At 42.0% G+C, this 17,028-nt stretch overlaps 2 protein-coding genes across 10 annotated transcripts in view; one reads left to right on the top strand and one right to left on the bottom strand.

The window, feature by feature from the left end:
* Washc5 (WASH complex subunit 5) overlaps nucleotides 1-10,128 on the bottom strand; it is a 58,712-nt gene extending 48,584 nt beyond the window's left edge. For 3 of the 5 annotated variants that reach the window (XM_026407288.2, XM_026407276.2, XM_026407295.2), the window contains exons 1-2: nucleotides 9,975-10,128; nucleotides 336-644 (exon numbers count right to left, since the gene is read on the bottom strand). In XM_026407288.2, coding sequence (XP_026263073.1) covers nucleotides 336-524 — 189 coding nt within the window. In that variant the 5' untranslated portion in view covers nucleotides 525-644; nucleotides 9,975-10,128. Of the gene's footprint in view, nucleotides 1-335; nucleotides 645-1,971; nucleotides 2,055-9,974 lie in introns of those variants that run through there. The other 2 variants (XM_026407281.2, XM_026407303.2) reach the window with 2 other exon arrangements.
* Nucleotides 10,129-10,219: 91 nt separating this feature from the next.
* The window catches only part of Nsmce2 (NSE2 SUMO ligase component of SMC5/6 complex), a 223,133-nt gene continuing 216,324 nt past the window's right edge, over nucleotides 10,220-17,028 (top strand). For all 5 annotated transcript variants that reach the window (XM_026407137.2, XM_026407134.2, XM_026407144.2 and 2 more), the window contains exon 1: nucleotides 10,220-10,312. The gene's annotated coding sequence lies outside the window, so the exon portion shown is untranslated. The remainder of the gene's footprint in view (nucleotides 10,313-17,028) is intronic.

Below are 17,028 nucleotides of genomic sequence, written 5' to 3'. Positions count from 1 at the left end.
AAGAAAGTAATGAGGACAACAGAAGCCTAGATACAAATCCCTTTGAAAGAAATGAACTTGAATTGCAACCAAGATTAGCATGCTTTTAAGTGCGAGTATTTCACTTCAAAGTGAAATACATTATGCCAAAATTATCTTTTAAAATTTTATTATATTGCTTTCTACACAATGCCTGCATCTTATTTTCAAGTTGAAGATAATATTAACTTTGGCTCAAAAGTTGTCCTCTTTGACTCTTTCTCTATAGTTCCCCGACCTCTTAAGAATGGTTCCCAAAGAAAAGCATGCTTTTAGAGAAAAGACAGCAATACAGATGCAATAGAAAGAGAGAGCACCTTAAAATAGCTGAAATCGAATATAATATCTCCATATTTCTGTTGGTCAGCTCGGTCTTTTAACCTGAACACAGCAGGAATAAACTCAGATAGCCTCAGCAGCTCAGCGATAATGGCATTGCCACAGGAAACGATCCTCAGGATTGCTTGGCCACAGAGGTTGTTCTCAGCCAGGAAGTCCAGCATCATGAGGGTGACTAGCCAGCCCAAACCTGGACAGCAGAAGAGTTAACTGGCTTCAGAGCTAGGGTCTGTAGAGCATCAGATGAAACCAGGTTTGCAGACTGACTGGCTGCTCCATTAAAGAACCTGTATCCAAAAAAGTAAAGTGAGCTAAATCTCCATTTTTTAAGGAAGCATGTGTGTAGGCTTTTGAAACACATACATAATATTTTCTTTCAAATTCCATAAAAATATAACAGATAATGAATTCTTTTTTTTTTTTACAGAGAGAGAGAGAGAGAGAGAGAGAGAGAGAGAGAGAGTGTTTTAATATTTATTTTTTAGTTTTAGGCAGACACAACATCTTTGTTTGTATGTGGTGCTGAGGATCGAACCCGGGCCGCACGCATGCCACGCGACCGTGCTACCGCTTGAGCCACATCCCCAGCCCCAGATAATGAATTCTTGATATGGGGGGAAGGGCATTATCCTCTATCCTTCATGTTTGCTGTGTGGACTGATTTTGCTAAGTTAACACTCTAGGCCTCTTTCCCAGATCTTTATTTACTTCTCATGAGAAAAGATAGGATATAGTTCATCAACTCATCTCTGGGCAAGAAGGAGTCATGGACATTTGTGATTCCAATGCACCCTAACTGCATGAGTTATTGCCCATGGTTTGATATTTTAGCAAATAACTGCAAATACTATAAATAGAGCTCTGGACATCATTTTGAGGAATTTTCCCAATGGAATTATAAGATTGGGTATAAACGGGTCCAAGATTCCTTTTAAAATTACAAACGCCAGATTCTACAAAATCTTGTGATAATTGATAAACGCTACATCAAACTGGTCCAAAAGTTTCATATGATGCAGCACTTAGGCATCTGGCACTGCTAGCTGAATCAATTACTCATTTCTTTTGTATTCCAATGCATGTCTCAGGCTGGTTAGATCATACTTGCATACTAAATACTGCAGTTATATCAACAGGCCATTCTTCTGAAAGTTCCTGAAGGCTAGGATCAATTTCCTCTACCCAACTGCTCCATGCTAAGTACTTCTTTGCCTGGGTGGAGATGAAGATGTTTAAGCACATCACCTTCTAGTATAGAGGTTCTCAAGACCAGCTGTATAACAGAATCATCTAGACCTTAGAGTCTCTGCCAATTAGGTTATAGGCTGCCCTAAGCATCTGTTTTTTAAAGAAGCTCCTCAGATGATTGTGATGTGAAGTCAGTATCATAAAAGGAATGGAGGGTGGCTGGAACTTGTGCAAAACTGAAGCAAATAAATAGGAAGTGAACAATATTTATCTAAGCATGGCAAGTGCATAAATCACCATAGAAAGGTTTTAAGAAGTGATTTTTGCTCCTTCTAGCAGCTTGAAATACAGTTGGGAAGACGTAAACCCAGAGGGGGGGAAAATCAGAGCTACAGTGCATAGCCAAGGTAAAGAACAGATAGTCACCTGTCAGTACAGGGCTTTACTAGTAGTCTTCTGTTGGGAAAGGTATTCTGCTTGCATTGGGTGATCTAGTAAAGTGGCATCTCCTAGGAATGCAAGTGCAAGAAGGAAATCCAGAAGCTAAAAGACATATTTCAGCAGATAACAGTTAAAAACTTTTGTATGACAAATGCTTTGGAAGACAGAGGTGAAATGCAGAGGGCAGACAGGATTGATTTCTGAAACATGCAAAGGGATCTCCCAAGCTGATAAGGCAGAGCTAACAGCACAACAGTAAAATGGAGAGGAGTACAAAGGGGTAATTCACGAGGAGTAATCCACATGACAACTCATGAAAAACTCTTTAATTCACCAGGAGTGAAGGAACCATGAATTAAAGCAAGTGCCCCTAAATCATTTTACTTATATTAGATTGGCACTGGTTAAAAGAATAGTAATATTTCTCTAGGTAGGGATTAGAGATGTACATTATTGATGAAATGTGAATTGTTAGTCTTTTTGTGAAATGAACCAGCAACATTTACTGAAGTTAAAGATGCACATTCTTCTAATCTAGTGATCTCGCGCTTAGAATTCTACCCTCTGGAAATATAAACACCATCACATAAGGATATAGGTCCAAAGATGCTTCTTGAAGCATCACCAGCATTTGGAGACAAAGTAAATAACTACTATAAGAAAATGTAATTAAAGCAGCCCTTAGCAAGAAGGAATTAGAGGTCTATTAGTTGACATGGAGGATTTCTGAGAGCTATTTTATTGAATGGAAAAAGTAAGTTGCAGAAACAGTAATAAGATGCTCCCACTTTATAAAACAAGTAAGATTTAAAAGCCCTATATCTGCCATTACAAACAGAGAAAACATACAAGAAAGAGTTGATGGAGGGGAAGCAGGGAAAGAAGGACAGTAGTAGCCAATTAAAAATAAAAATAAATAAAAAAGACTTCACTGGGAGGGGAGGGGGCAACAATCATCAAACAGAAAGCCATTATGAACACATCAAAATCTGAGCATCTCATGGCTGCCCAGGTTGTATTTTCTAAGCATCTTCTGTATCACAGAGACAAGTCAACAAAACTGCTGATATCTCTTTTCTTAGTGTCCTCCCATAACCAATGTGTAGAGAGCAGGGGTGAAAGAGATGACAGAGGGATGGTCCAGGGACAACAAGAGAACAAAGTGAGAAGGACAAAAGCTAAATAATTCCTTGCACTCTTAAGAGGTTTCAGAAAATTCTGGGAGTAGGTAATTTTATCAGTCTATTTCTTATTCTCTTCTACCGGATGCAGGCACCCTCCTTATGCAGGCTTGTGTGCTTGGCCCTCCAGGGTCATTTTTCTTAGTGCCGAGGGTTAGAAAAGCAACCTGATCACGTTACTGTGGTAATTAGTTTTCTAGATATGGCTACCAACAAGTCCTTGCTATCTAGTTAGTCATGCTGTTCCCCGGGAGGGTGGGTCTCATTCCCCTTCCATTTGAATCTGAGCTTGTATGTTAGTCTGCTAGGTCTGCCATAACAAAACACCAAAGGCTGGGTGGCTGAAACTACAACATCTATTTTCGCACAATTCTGGAGATTAAAAGTCCAAGATCAAGGCTTGGCAATGTCCTTTTGTTCTCTGGGAGCGCTGAGCTGCCATGTGTGATGTCTGGCTATCTTGCTGGCGAGATCACAGGTAGTGTTACAGCGGACAGGCTGTGCCAGAGAAAGAGGCCTGGCATGCAATGGAGGAGACTCAAGGAAGCCAGCCCACAGTGAACACAGGTGTCTCCAAGTGGCCCTGGCTGAACTGTTCCAATCTACCCACCTCTTTGGGCCTTCCTAGTAGAGGTGTTGGACATGCAAGGAAGAGACCATTTTGGAAATTCCTGTCAAGCCAGTCCTCTGTGCCTTGTCCAAATTCCTAATCCACAGGATCATGATACATTTTTTAAAAAAAATGGTTGTTGTTTTCAGCAAATAAGTAGTATAATAATAAACATGATGGAGCTGAGGTTGTTACTGAGGCACTTGATTTTCCATAATGCAATGGGATATTGTTCCTGCCTTTGTGTAACAATGGCAATGCAGATACTTTCACACTGTTTACGCTGATTATGACATCTTCCCTACAGGAATTGTGCCACTTGTTTTACTTTCCAGAAAAGACAACAGTGCCTGAAAACTGATAGAAATAGGTGAGGAAGCAATTGTTAAAAATGCTCACATGTCAAGTATAGGAGGTCCTTGTTGAGGACTGTCCATATTGAGGAATGCTACAGAGAAATAAAATAAAGAAAAAGGTTTCATAAGAAGCAGTGGAAAAGGTTTTGATTGTGAATATATCTTGAAATGATACAATTAAAACTCAGGAGAGTTTTTGAATTTTAATTTTTTTTTTTTGTGATGCTGAAGATCAAACTTGTGAAGGTTTTATGCTTCACAAAATTTAGGGCAGGGAGGCAGCTCAGTGGTAGAGCACTGTTTGCCAAGAGCAAAGCCCTGGGTTGTTCAATCCCCAGCACCCACACAAAAACAAAAACCAACAGAATTTAGCACTGCAATGACTATGCAATGATTTAATGGACAAGAATGAATCAAAGTGGATTGCACCAAACTGTGATTTTGACAGTATAATATCTTGTACTTCACAGCTGACTTTCAGAGCACGATCTTAATCTGTAAGTTCTATCATCTCAGATATGGGACACTTAACAAAAACTTAAATCGAGCAACAAACACACCACTTATCATAGTTTTTGAAAGCAATGTGTTTTTAGAGTTCTATTCTTCTGAGAAAAGTAATAGGTGAACCATTAGAACATTTGAAAACACACACACACACAAATATGCACTTCATACATGTATACGAAAATAAATGAAGGATATATAAGCTCAAGATCATAATTTTCAATCTATTTTTCAACCAGTGTCCATTTTGTTGAAATACTTGTAGAACTGAAGACTTAAAACTTGATGGGTTAAAAATGGCAATTTTTGTGAACAGTTTTCAAGGTGCACTTAACGGCGACTTGGTGGCGACTTAGTGGCAACTTAGAACAAAGCGGCCCGAGCTGCTTTGAACATCCATCAGATGCTGGCAGAAACGCCTGTCAATCAGCCAGATCTCCTGACTAAAGCCTGTCAATCAACAGGACCCCCCTGGCCAATCCTGGAGTTCAGCCAACTCCCCTGACCAACTCCAAGGGGGCAAGGGACTCTAAGAACACTTTTTCCGGTCCCAAGCCCTTCCCTTCCTGCTGTAAGCCCCATAAAAGTGCAGTCCAGTCGAGCTTCCATGCGGTTTCTCTTCAGACCCTTCCCCTGTCCCCTCTGTGGGTCTGATCGAGTTCCGCCCAGGAGTGACATCTCAATAAAGCCTGTTCATAGGCCCTTTTAAATCTGCCTCCTTTGGCTGCATCCTGCCCTGCTTGATCTGACACTTCATTTCACCAATGACCCGCTTCTCCCAGTTCCTTTTCTAATCCGCATCTTCTGAGGCAACCTTTGTTGCCCTTCTCCCATGTTAATTTAGCTGAGTCATCATCTGTCAATTTCCAGGAAGCCCTCAGCGCTTTTCGGTTTCAGGAAAGTCTGCATCTTTCCCAACATTTATCTTTTGCTTTGCCATGATACTGTGCTGTGTCAAAACAAACACTGTATTTAGGAAGATTGACCAAAATAAGAATTCAACTGCATAGAGACTTTTGGACTTTTTGAACTTTTGAGCTACTTACTTTGTAAGTAGTCAGTTCATTAAAATGTTGTCAATGACAACAGTTCATATGTGATCATATGAATGATAAAATAGGTAAAATATGGAAAAAGAGGGGGAATCCTCTATATACAGAATCAGGACGTGGAAAGACTGTTGACAGTGCAGGACAGGGCTTCCTCTCCAGCCATAGCAAAAATACTCCTTGGAGCTTCTCACATGAATTTCAAGTTCATTCCCATTGTGAGCTACCTAGTGTGGTCATCTATGACCTGGAACTGGGTGTGTAATCCTTAGAGGTTTTCTTTTTAACTTTCCCAAGTCTCTATGTTGGTTCAACATTTGGAAATGTCTTATCTTGCTGGGATGTTATGGCAACAACATTAACAGCATTTCCCATCAGCCTTCTTTTATTCCATGGAGGACAAAGGGGTCAGATTCTGACTTTCCTATCCCTTGAAACCAGCAGTAGACGTGTAGTCCAGTTTTGACCTAGGAGATTTAAGTCTATGGTGGGGAGTCTAGGAAATATGTTTTACCTCCTGTGACAAAGGGAAGGGGATGTGAAGAAAGATCTCTCTTTGCACTATTCTCCTGCTTCTTGCCATTGATGTGGTCCGATGACCATATGATTCCTGGAGCTGCAGTAGCTGGGACCAAGAGGTGACAAGCCTAAGGGGAAAAAGCTCAGAACCTGCAGACTGGTGTGGAAGGACAGAATCTTAGTTTTTGTTAATGTTACTGAACTGCTGATTAACTGTTAAATTACACATCTGTACATATCTGTAATCCTTATTCAATGTATTGCTTTGCGGTTTATCCACTGTTCATTGGGTTATCTATCTGGTGAAAGCATTCTTAGTGATACAAATCATTCATTCAACAAATATTTACCCAGTAACGACTATGGGCAAAGCACTGCTTCAGGATCTGAGGCTATACCAGTGAAAACAAAACTAAGTCCTTGTTATCATGATGCTAACATATTCATGGCAGTGGGAAAGAGAAAACAAATAACTGGATATCAGGCTGTGATAACAGCTGTGAAGAAAGGCATGTAACAGGACAGAGCAAGGATTAGTTTACATGGAGAGTTTGGGAAGGCCTCTCTGACAGGATGATATCTGAGAAGAGATCAGGAGGAGAGTAAGCAGTGAGGGTGTCTGGGTATGACCCACAGCTTCTAAGTTGGTCCCTGAAGACCTGCCTCCTGGTACTCATGTGCTAGGTAAGTCACCCTTGCATGTGGGCTGACTTACTCCTTCCTAAAGAACAGATGATAGCAGGGAAAGATACCATCTCTGAGATTAGAAGAGTGAGTTCTAGTTTGAGTACCCTAATATTATTATTATCAATTTTTTAAGATGGGGTCTCCCTATGTTGCCCAGGATGGTCTTGAACTTGTGCGCTCAAGGTATTCTCCTGTTTTCATCTTCTGAGTAGCTGAGACAGACATGTGTCACCATGTCTGGTGTGGGTATCCTCTCTAGCTTGCTAGTTCTGGGGAAGAAAGTGGTTGCAGCAAGTGAGAGCCCTATGGAGGGGCCTGTGACACAGGTAACCAAAGCTTGTCAACAACCACATAAGCAAGTTTGAAAGCGTATCCCCCTCAACCCAAAGTGGAACCTGCAGATATGACTACAGACCGTGCTCATAGATTGAGTGCAACCTCCCAAGAGCCCTTGAGCAAAGGCACCCAGCTGGCTTGGCCATACTCTTAATTCCTGACCACAGAAGCTGTGAGTTCATAAATGTCCACTGTCCGAAGCCACTAGGTTATGAGGTATTTAGCTATGCAGCAAAAGGTAATGATGTGATCCAGAAGAGCATTCCACACAGAGGTTAAAAGTAAGTGCAAAGGCCTCAGATCAGAAATGTGCTAGATGTGCTTAGGGAACACCAAGGTAGCTGATGTGTCTGGAACAGAGTGAGCAAGGGACAGAAACAGAAATTAGTGGAGGTGGACCAGTTTGGGTCTGAAAGCAAGTATTGCTAAGAAGTCGAGAATGCTCTCTCATGAGAGTACCCATATAATACACATTAAGGCATAAATTATTAACAAGTCCTTTTAGTTTTCTCTGTGATGCCTGCTTATTAAATCACAATGCTACTTAACAGGCTGAATTTCACATTATTTTCTGCAGTGATATGGTCTAGCTTGGGAAATGAGAGAGGAAAAAGGTGAAAATAATGGACAATGGGTGAAACAGTCACCTTCTGAGTTCTTCCTCTGAAGAGCAAACTAACCCAGAAGGTCTTTGCAGGATGAATCTCTAGATTCATAAAGACAAGGCCAAGTTATAACTGCTACCAGATTTTAGACAGTAGAATAGGGCAGTGGGGACCCGGAGAAAACTGCTTAAACAAAGCAACATTACCCACCCTCTTCCCCAGCTCTCCCAACAGCCAGACAGATATACTCAGCACCTGCATGCTCAGTATGACACATTCAAGCTCAGATCTGGAATGATGACACAAGTCACGACTTTTGTGTGTCAATCTCTTATTTTAATCCTTATACCTTCAATCAAGAATCACACTGTAGATACCTTTAAAGATCACTATAAGGAGAGTATAAGAAAAGAATCAAATGTGTTTGGCAATTGAAAAACAAGTGTTATGATCTTTATTACCTAGACTGTCTTATCTAAAAATCTATTAATGTTCCTGTTAAATTTTAATATAAAAGCAGAATGTGGCTTACATTTAATATATTTTCAGTGAAATAAAACTCATTGTCATCTGCCTTCTCTCATGTAGAACAATTGATTTCTATCTCTTTAGTGTAAGCATTTCTTGTGAAAATTTTGAAGACTCAAGTTAAAACCAGACTAACTGAAAGAAGGAAATCACTCACATTATCACATGTAAGTTACATTACTGTTGGTACTAGATCTCCTAACTTGAATTAGTTATATTTTCCATGTAACAAAGAGAATTTCCACAACTTGCATGAATATTATTTGGCTAGGGTATTTGGTAAACAATTCTACCACTGGATGAAAAATCGACCCTGAAGAAGAATGAAAGAAACCATCATTAGATGCCTAATCACATTACAATGACCTATGAAGTGGGTAGAGGGATTTATAAGTCCTTAAAAAAATTACTCTAGAATAAGTTCTAAATACAATAAACATTGTAGCTATATCAAATAATTCTTCAGAGGTTGTTTGGTGCAAGAGATGAAGAAAATGTACAAAGACCAGTCTTCTTAATACTATTATTCTATTGGCATGAAATGGAAACTAAGATCTGTCAATGTCCCTATTATTATTTTACGAGTTATAAAGTTGTCATAATTTCATTTCTAAGGATTTGGGATGGAACTGGGATTTCACTTGGGGACAGATACCATGCTTTCAGGAATGAAACATGACATCATCACACACCAAATAAATACAGAACAAAAATTTCTTAAGCAATTAAATTGTCCTGAACAAAGCACCATTGATCCTACACAAAGGATAAAAAATTCTAATTTTATCCTTTCACAGAATCTCAGTTCCATTAATAAGGAAGCACTCATTGGTCTCCACAAATCTATTATCATGAACAAAATATAATGGTCATTGGACAAGATAAATGTGAGAGGCAAATCTCTTCCGGAAAAGTTCTGTAATGAGCCTGATCATACTAGCCCGATTTATGACTACTAAGAAAGACTGGTGAAAGGTAACTAGGGTAGGTATCCCTAGTTGTGGACAGAGGCAGTAAACATGTCTCCCTCACCGCTGTCCCGGCCCTCTTCACTCACGTTGGAGGGAGCTCCATGTACGTTAAGATCAGGTTCCATTACTGGCTCTGTGCAATTTATTGAGTTATTTTTATTGGGCAACCATAAAGGAATTAGAGGCTGCGGAACATTTTGTTCGAAATGCAAAGGACTCTGGCACCACAATGTTAAAAGTGAGGGAATTAGGGAGCAAGAGAGGAGCAAAGACTTGCCCAAACTCACAGCGCGTGAGAGAACTAGAATTCAAACCGGGTCTCGCAAAAGCACTCACTAATCACTTAGTTTTCTAGAGGAACAGCCACACCAGCACAGCATTGCCCCCGGAAACTTGCAAGGAACAGATGCGGGCCAAGCAGCCACGCTTCTGGCAGCGGGCGTTCCCAGAGCGCCAAAGGAGAATGCAAAATGATTTCCAAGTGGAGCTGAAGCGCTGGACTGGCCTCTAAGCCCTCCTGCGCAGGTCCCCTTCCAGACCGTAAGGTATGCTACTACAGAACCCCCGCCGCAGCGCGGCCCGGCCGCCGGGGAGGGGACGCGGGACTTGAAAGGAGGGCGCGCGCCCCGCCCGACTCACCTGTCAGCGGCCCGCGCACCCGCGCACGCGTAGGGCCGGCGATCGCGCGCGGGGTCCACAGCCCGCTCCCACCCTCGCGTTCCGCAAGGATTCCTGCCCGCGGCCCCAGATCTTGAGGTGGCCGGACCCCGGCTTCCGCCCGTGCCTCTCCAGGTCGTCACATGACCGAAGAGGTGGACAGCAGGGCGGGGCGTCACGTGACCCCATCCGCGGGCGACGGCTGATGACGCAGGAGCCCGCGCTGGCCGTTGCCGCGACTGGCTTTGCGGAGAGGAGTTGGGGTCCGGGTGTGTGTGCGGACTCCGGGTGCAGCAGACCGAGTCGGGTGGCGCTGCCAGGTGAGGCGGGAGCGGGGGATGGTGGTGGCCAGCGCGGCGGGAGTTGTCGCCTAGCTCTGGGCGCGCCGCAGGGTCGGACCGGCCCCGGGTCGGCTAGCCCGGGGCTGCGGTCCTGGCCCCTGTCACCTCAGCGGGGCCGCCGCCGCGTACCCAGGCTGGGAGAGGCCGTCCCTCCGTCCTTCCGCGCTGTGTGTGTCGGGGCGAGGGGGACAGACAGACTGACGGACGGACCAGGAATTATTCAGGTTTGAACCGGCTTTAAAAGCAGGGCCAGGAGCCATTGGTTCAAATAAAAGTTTCGGGGTCTCAGTTTCCTTTTCGCTTCTCGAGATTGGTGTGAGGATTAGCGGTAGTGAGAACCAGGCGCCAGGGCACAATTTGTGGTCCCTTGTAGGTGACCGAGAAATGGTGGCGTTTTTATTGTTTCCCTGACTTTCAACAAATCTTTATTGGTTACCTATTTTGTATGAGAAGCTGTTTAACAGCCCCCAGAATATGTCAGCACTTTAGTTTAGGGAACTCCGAGGGTGAAGGAACCACAGACATCTGAGCAAGTAGCTGCGAAGAGTTTTACGTGGAAGTGTGTGTGTACGTGAGTGTGCTAGGGACAGTGGTTACATGAGAGAGGGAACAAACGACTGCATGAATAAGAGAAGGCTTCCGGGAGAAAGAGGTTTCTTGGCATGCTAAGAAAGGAGACAGGCTACCAGGGACTTACAGGAGGCCAGCACGTTGTCTAGGAAGTGTTTACTCGGAGCCTATGGTGGTGACATACAGTCAGGTGAGAAGAGGCAAGAGAAGCATTTTTATTTTCCCATTAATAATTGGCCTTACCGACAGGGCCAATTATTAAATCATGTGATATAATAAAATATTATATGATTCCCTGTATAAGAAAGACAGAAGGTAGTCAAGGTCAGAGTCAGAAAGTACGATGTGGTTTCTGCTTTCTCCAGGAGCTAGGAGCCCAGGAAATGGGAGTTGTTTAATAGTTGTAAAGTTTTAGTTTTGTGAGATAGAAAGAGTTCTAGAGATTGGTGGTATAACAGTGTGAATGTACTTAACACTGCTGACTGTACACCTAAAAATGGTTAAGATGGTAAAATTCTGTTATGTGTAATTTAACATTTAAATTTTTTTTTTCAGTTTAGCAGGGTCATAAAGCATATGCGACTAGGATGCAAAGAAAAATGTGTGCCTTAAAAGTAATGCAATGGATATTTTTAAAAGGGACAGATTATTCCAGGTTGGGGTGTGCAGCTGCATTAATGATGGAACATTTCAGATGGGCTTGTGACAGAAGTTGAGTTTCTGATTCTTCCCTTAAGAACTGACAGCTTGATAAGAGCACAGGGTTAGGGTGCAGGAAAGGGATTCCAGAGGCCAGATGATATTGGCACTCCATTACAAGGGACTGGGACAATCCAAGGAAGAATAATAGGAACAGTGCTGGTGAGGCAGCGTTGTTGAGAGGAAAATATAAGTATTCACATGACTAAAGGAAGAGAGCTGAGTTATTATGAATGGCAAATCAAAGAATATGAAGAATATTCCAGGCTCGCCAGGGGAGGCAAATAGCATGCAAGGGAAGAGCTCATAAAACATATCAATTTGTTTTAAACTGTCTTGGAGCTCATAGGTCTCCAAGGTAACATAAAGATTGCTGTTACTTGGGGAACGAACCAAGAAGAGATTGATCTAAACCAATGCATTGTGGATATTTGGGGGCATATGATTCTTTTTAGTGACCAGCTGTCCTGTGCAGCCAGGTTGTTTAGCACCCTCCCTGGCCCCTGTCCACTAGTTGTTAATACTGCCTGCCGATCCCGCGCCCCAGCAACCAAAAATGTCTCCACATTGTTGCTAAATGTACCCTGGAGTATGGGCAAAGTGACTGCAAAAAGCTATACTCATGTCAGGGAAAGTGAATGTGTGAAAGTATCAGAGTCAGTTCAGCTGCTGTAACAAAACACCATAAACTGGGTAGTTTATAAACAACAAAATTATTTCTTACAATTTTGGAGGCTGAGAATTCCAAGGTCAAGGGGCCATTAGACTCAGTGCCTGATGAAGCCCTAATTCCTGGTTTGTAGGTGGTACTTACTTGGTGAGTTCTTGCTGGTAGTGGGATAAGGCAGCTCTCTGTAGAGTCCTTTATAAGGGCACTAATCCCACTCAGGTGGGTGGATCTAATCACCTCCCCAAAGCCCAGCCTCCTAATACGAACCTTGGTATTAGTTTTCAACATACTTTTTGGTTGGGGGAGCACAAGATTCTAGCAGATGGTAGCAGATTCTAAAGTGAAGAGGGGATGGTATTGTCATGGTGGGGGCAGGATGAACAAAGTCTTGAGCTGGAATTACGAGTAGTGTATGTGAAGGAGAAAATAAAGGAAAAGCGATTAGGGTCTGACTGAGGCAGATGGTTGATTGATTCATTTAGAGGATATTTTCTGAGCTCTTGCTATTTGTGAAGCACTGTGAACATCATGGTAGATAGTAAGTAGTGTTTCACAAAATAGAGTGACTGCGAAATCATGTCAGAGAAGGTGTTTGAGTCAGGGATTGCCTTTGGTTTACAAACTTAGTTTTACTTATTGGGAAGAATTGGAAAAAAAAAGTATGTCTATTCCATCTTTCTGTTTCATTTATTCTCTTTGCTTCTCAGTCCAGATAACAGAAGGTCATGACTAGTTTTTCTCAGTTCTCTGTAGGAGTGAAGTTTCACTGGAGTAATGTGAATTTCCTATTCAAACAAATAATAAAGGATAACTACTGTGTGGTAGGTTTCTTTTTATCCTGAACTACATTAACCCTTATGTATAAATTATGTCTTAATTTAGACAGTTACAACAAAATACCATAGAATTTTAGGTGACCTAAACTACAGAAATTTATTTCTCATAGTTCCAGAGGCTTAAAGTTCAAGATCAGGATGCTAGCTAGTGTGGTTGGATTCAGGTGGGGACTTTCTAGGAAGATAGCTTGCAGGTGGCTGCTTCCTTACTGTGTCTGTTACCAAGGATTGAACTCAGGGGTGCTTAACCACTGAGTCACATCCCCAGTCCCTTTTTATATTTTATTTAGAGACAGGGTTTCACTAAGTTGCTTAGGGCCTCCCTATGTTGCTGAGGCTGGCTTTGAACTTGTTATCTTTCTGTCTCAGCCTCCCAAGCTGATTACAGGATTACAGGTGTGTATCATCTCACCTGGTGGGTCTCGTCTTGTAAAGTCACTCACTAGCCCATCATCTACCAAACAGGAGAGTGTGTGTATGGAGAAAGTGTGAGAAAAGATTTTTATGGACTGGCCCTAGAAACAGCTCATTTTTCATTGCCTTGAGTACAATCATAGGCCACACCTAAGTGCAAGGAAAACTGTGAAGTGCAGTGGTTCAACAGCTGTTTGACTAGGTTGAAGAAGAAATGGCTTTGGTGGGCACCAGCTGATATCTGTCACAAGTGTCCTGTCTTTAGTCTACCTTGTGAAATAGTCTTATGAAACAGTCCTAGGAAGTTTGCTGTTGCATTTATTGTAGGGATATTACTGAGAATTTTTTAATCGTAACTCTTTTTATCTCATAATAATTTGTACTGCCTTAGTGGTCTGGAAAGCTTTATTTTTCCTATGCTCCTGGTGTACTTTCTTGTTCGTGGGAAAAGTAACCTTCACTTTTGTTTTGATTGTCAGGAAGTTCACAGCTAAATTTGTATTACAAATGTAATGCCCTGTAGAATCCTAGAGCCTTCATGGCTGCATTCTCTCTCATATACTTGGTTTTCCCTTTAATGTCTGAGTTTTGACTCTGATTTTAAAGATTTTGTATTTTTACATGTTTTTGGATACATTTTTATTTATATTATATAAAATAATCCAACTTGTTTGGGGAAATAAAGTGGGATTCTAAATAAGCACCCTCTTTCACCAAATGCACGTGTTTAAAAATCACCTTTGGGTTTTAATTTATATTCATATTTTCTCTCTTTTGGTGTGAATTTTAAAACCTCTTTTTTTTTAATTTATTTTTATGTGGTGCTGAGGATCCAACCCAGTGCCTCACAGGTGCAAGGCAAGTGCTCTGCTGCTGAGCTACAGCCCCAGCCCGAGAACCCTTTTTGATCCCCAGATTTTAACATCTATAGCATTTTATCATGTTTGCTTCTGGTCTTGATTTTTAAGGTAAAGTTTTTAAAATACATAAAGCTAAAAGTGTATTTGATGACACTCAGGCTCAAGTGGATTATTCTTTATCCTTCCCTGACGACCCCCTACACTATCCTGCCAAGGAATGAAATCCAGTTTTCTTTCCTTCCCTTTGTCCCTGTATGCCAGGTGAAGGGGGCTCACCCCACTTTCCTACCTCATGACCACTTTTCATTATAATTTTTTTTTCATGTCAGATGCTCTCTCTGGATAACTTTCCTCAATCCTAATCTAGCTTAACTGCCTTCTTATCATTGAAGACCATGTCTTCCCTCAGTTATGCTTGTGGTCATTTCTTTTTTGAACCTCTTAGTGTACAGGGTTTTGAAATCTCTTTCTCTTTTGAATTCATAATACTTGGTTTATTTTTCTAATATGCATGTGTTCTCTTTCAAGCTTGTGTTGAAGGGTTGTTGCAGAAATGGATTAAATTTTCTCAGAATATTGAGTATTTATGGTTACATGGAATATATGTTTTGGTCTTGGAAAAAGGCTTTGGATTTGTGGAAGGCTTTGGATACTCTGCTCATAATGCCAAATTTTATTATATAGGCAACATGGAGTTAAGACCAACCTTCCTTCTTTTTATTGTCTGTTTTCATTATTGGCATCCCTGTCTCTCTTGTCAGCAAGTGCAAATACCCTAAGGTGAAAACATGCCTAGGTTATTAAAGTCACACTTTGAAAACCACTGCTCTACAGCACCTGACCATGTGCTGTAGAGCAGTGGTTTTCAAAGCGTGACTCCTGGATCAGCAGCATCCGCATTACTGGAAGTTTGTTGGAAGTTCAGGTTCTTTGGTCTAATACCTACTGAATTAGAAATTGCAAGGTTGAGGCCCAGCAATCAGGGTTTCAGCAGCCCTGTCAGGTGATGTGCTAACACTGAAGCCTAGGTATAGCACAACAAGAATTACATAGAATGTCTTCAAACACAGGTTGTTAGGACCTGAGAATCTGCATTTCTAACAAGTTCAGAGGTGATACTAATGCTACTTGGTTATGGACTATTTGGGGAACCACTGTTGGTATGAAGCCCTTTGGGTATCATTTGATATGAATCAGGAAGTGGGGAGAGGGTTTTGAATAGGGGAGCCACTTGATTTTATGTACATTTTCAAATTTTCTTTCAGGGTACTGTTTTGAGAATTGAGTGGAAAAGATAAAGTTGGGATCTGGGAGACCAGGTTGGAGGCTGTTATGGTTTGGATCCTTAATGTCCCTGGGAAAGCTCCTATGTTAATGCAAGAATGTTCACAGGGGAAATGATGATCAGATTCCAAGAGCTGTAACTGCATTAGTGAAAGTACCACTATGCTGGATGGGTATGGCTGGAGGAAGTGGGTCACGGGGGGGGGGGGCATACTTTGGGGCATTAGATCTTGTCTGCAGCTCCTTGTACTGTCTTTCTCTGCTTCCTGGCTGCTAGGCTCTAAGCAACTTTCCTCTGCCACACCATTTCTCCATGATGTTCTGCCTTGCCTCGGGCCTGGAATAATGGATTTGGCTGACCATGTACTGAACCTCTGAAATCATAGCGCACCAAATAAACTTTTCCTTCTCTAAATTGTTCTTGTCAGATATTTTGATCACACCAAAAAAAGCTGACAAACACAAAGATAGCGTTTTGAGTCAGGTAGTAACAGTAGAATTGGTGAGAATGGTTGGATTCTGACAAAAGTTTTGATGGGTTTGATTTTGAGGAGAGGGGATAAAATATGATCAAGGTTTTTGATTTAAAAAGTGGAAGGATGGAGTTGCTATTTAGTAAGATGGAACCTGCTACAAAAGGAAAAGGTTTGAGAGCGGGTAGGGAAGTGGGAAGGGAGGTGTTGGGTGTTCAGTGTTCTTGTTGATAGTACTTATGGCTGGGAGCCCTGAGTGGGTGGGAGAGGATGGAGAAGAGAGGTGACCAGGGCACTAAGCCTGAGCCTGCCAGCATTAGGATTTGCCAGCATTGAGATTTGGGAGGGAGAGGTGCACTGTTTTTAGGTGTCGGGGGGTACACGTCATGTTTCACTCCTTTATTCTTTCACCTTAACTTTACTGAATGGCTATGTGTGCCACTCCATTTTAGGTGCTTGACATAAAGCAGTGAACACAACAAAGACTTTGTCCCTAAGGAACTTGTAGTCTAATTGGGAAGTAGATACAATAAACATGATAAACAAAAGAATGTTGTTTGGTAGTATCTCTTGTGAAGAAAGATAAAACAGGAGAAGGAGAAGAGGGAATGACCTGAAATCTGATGGGGATGGGGAGCACTTGCTATTTTGCATAGGGCATCCAAGGTAGGCATTTGAAGGGAGACCTTAGGGAAGTGAGAAAGGAGGCAATGTAGATATTTAGGGGATAGGTATCCTGGCAGAGGAAACAGAAGCATGGCCCTGAGGCAGGGTTGTACTTGATTTTTATATAGATGGAAAAAATTCTGAATGCTGAGGCCCTCCATCATATGGCACTCAGGCAGATGCAGAGGAACAGCAGAGAATGAGAACCGTCTATGGATAGAAG

The sequence above is a fragment of the Urocitellus parryii genome, chromosome 7 (genome assembly GCF_045843805.1).
Source record: "Urocitellus parryii isolate mUroPar1 chromosome 7, mUroPar1.hap1, whole genome shotgun sequence".
Taxonomy (NCBI): Eukaryota; Metazoa; Chordata; class Mammalia; order Rodentia; family Sciuridae; genus Urocitellus; species Urocitellus parryii.
The sequence above is the reverse complement of the archived record's forward strand: the minus strand, read 5'-3'. Positions and strand labels throughout refer to the sequence as shown.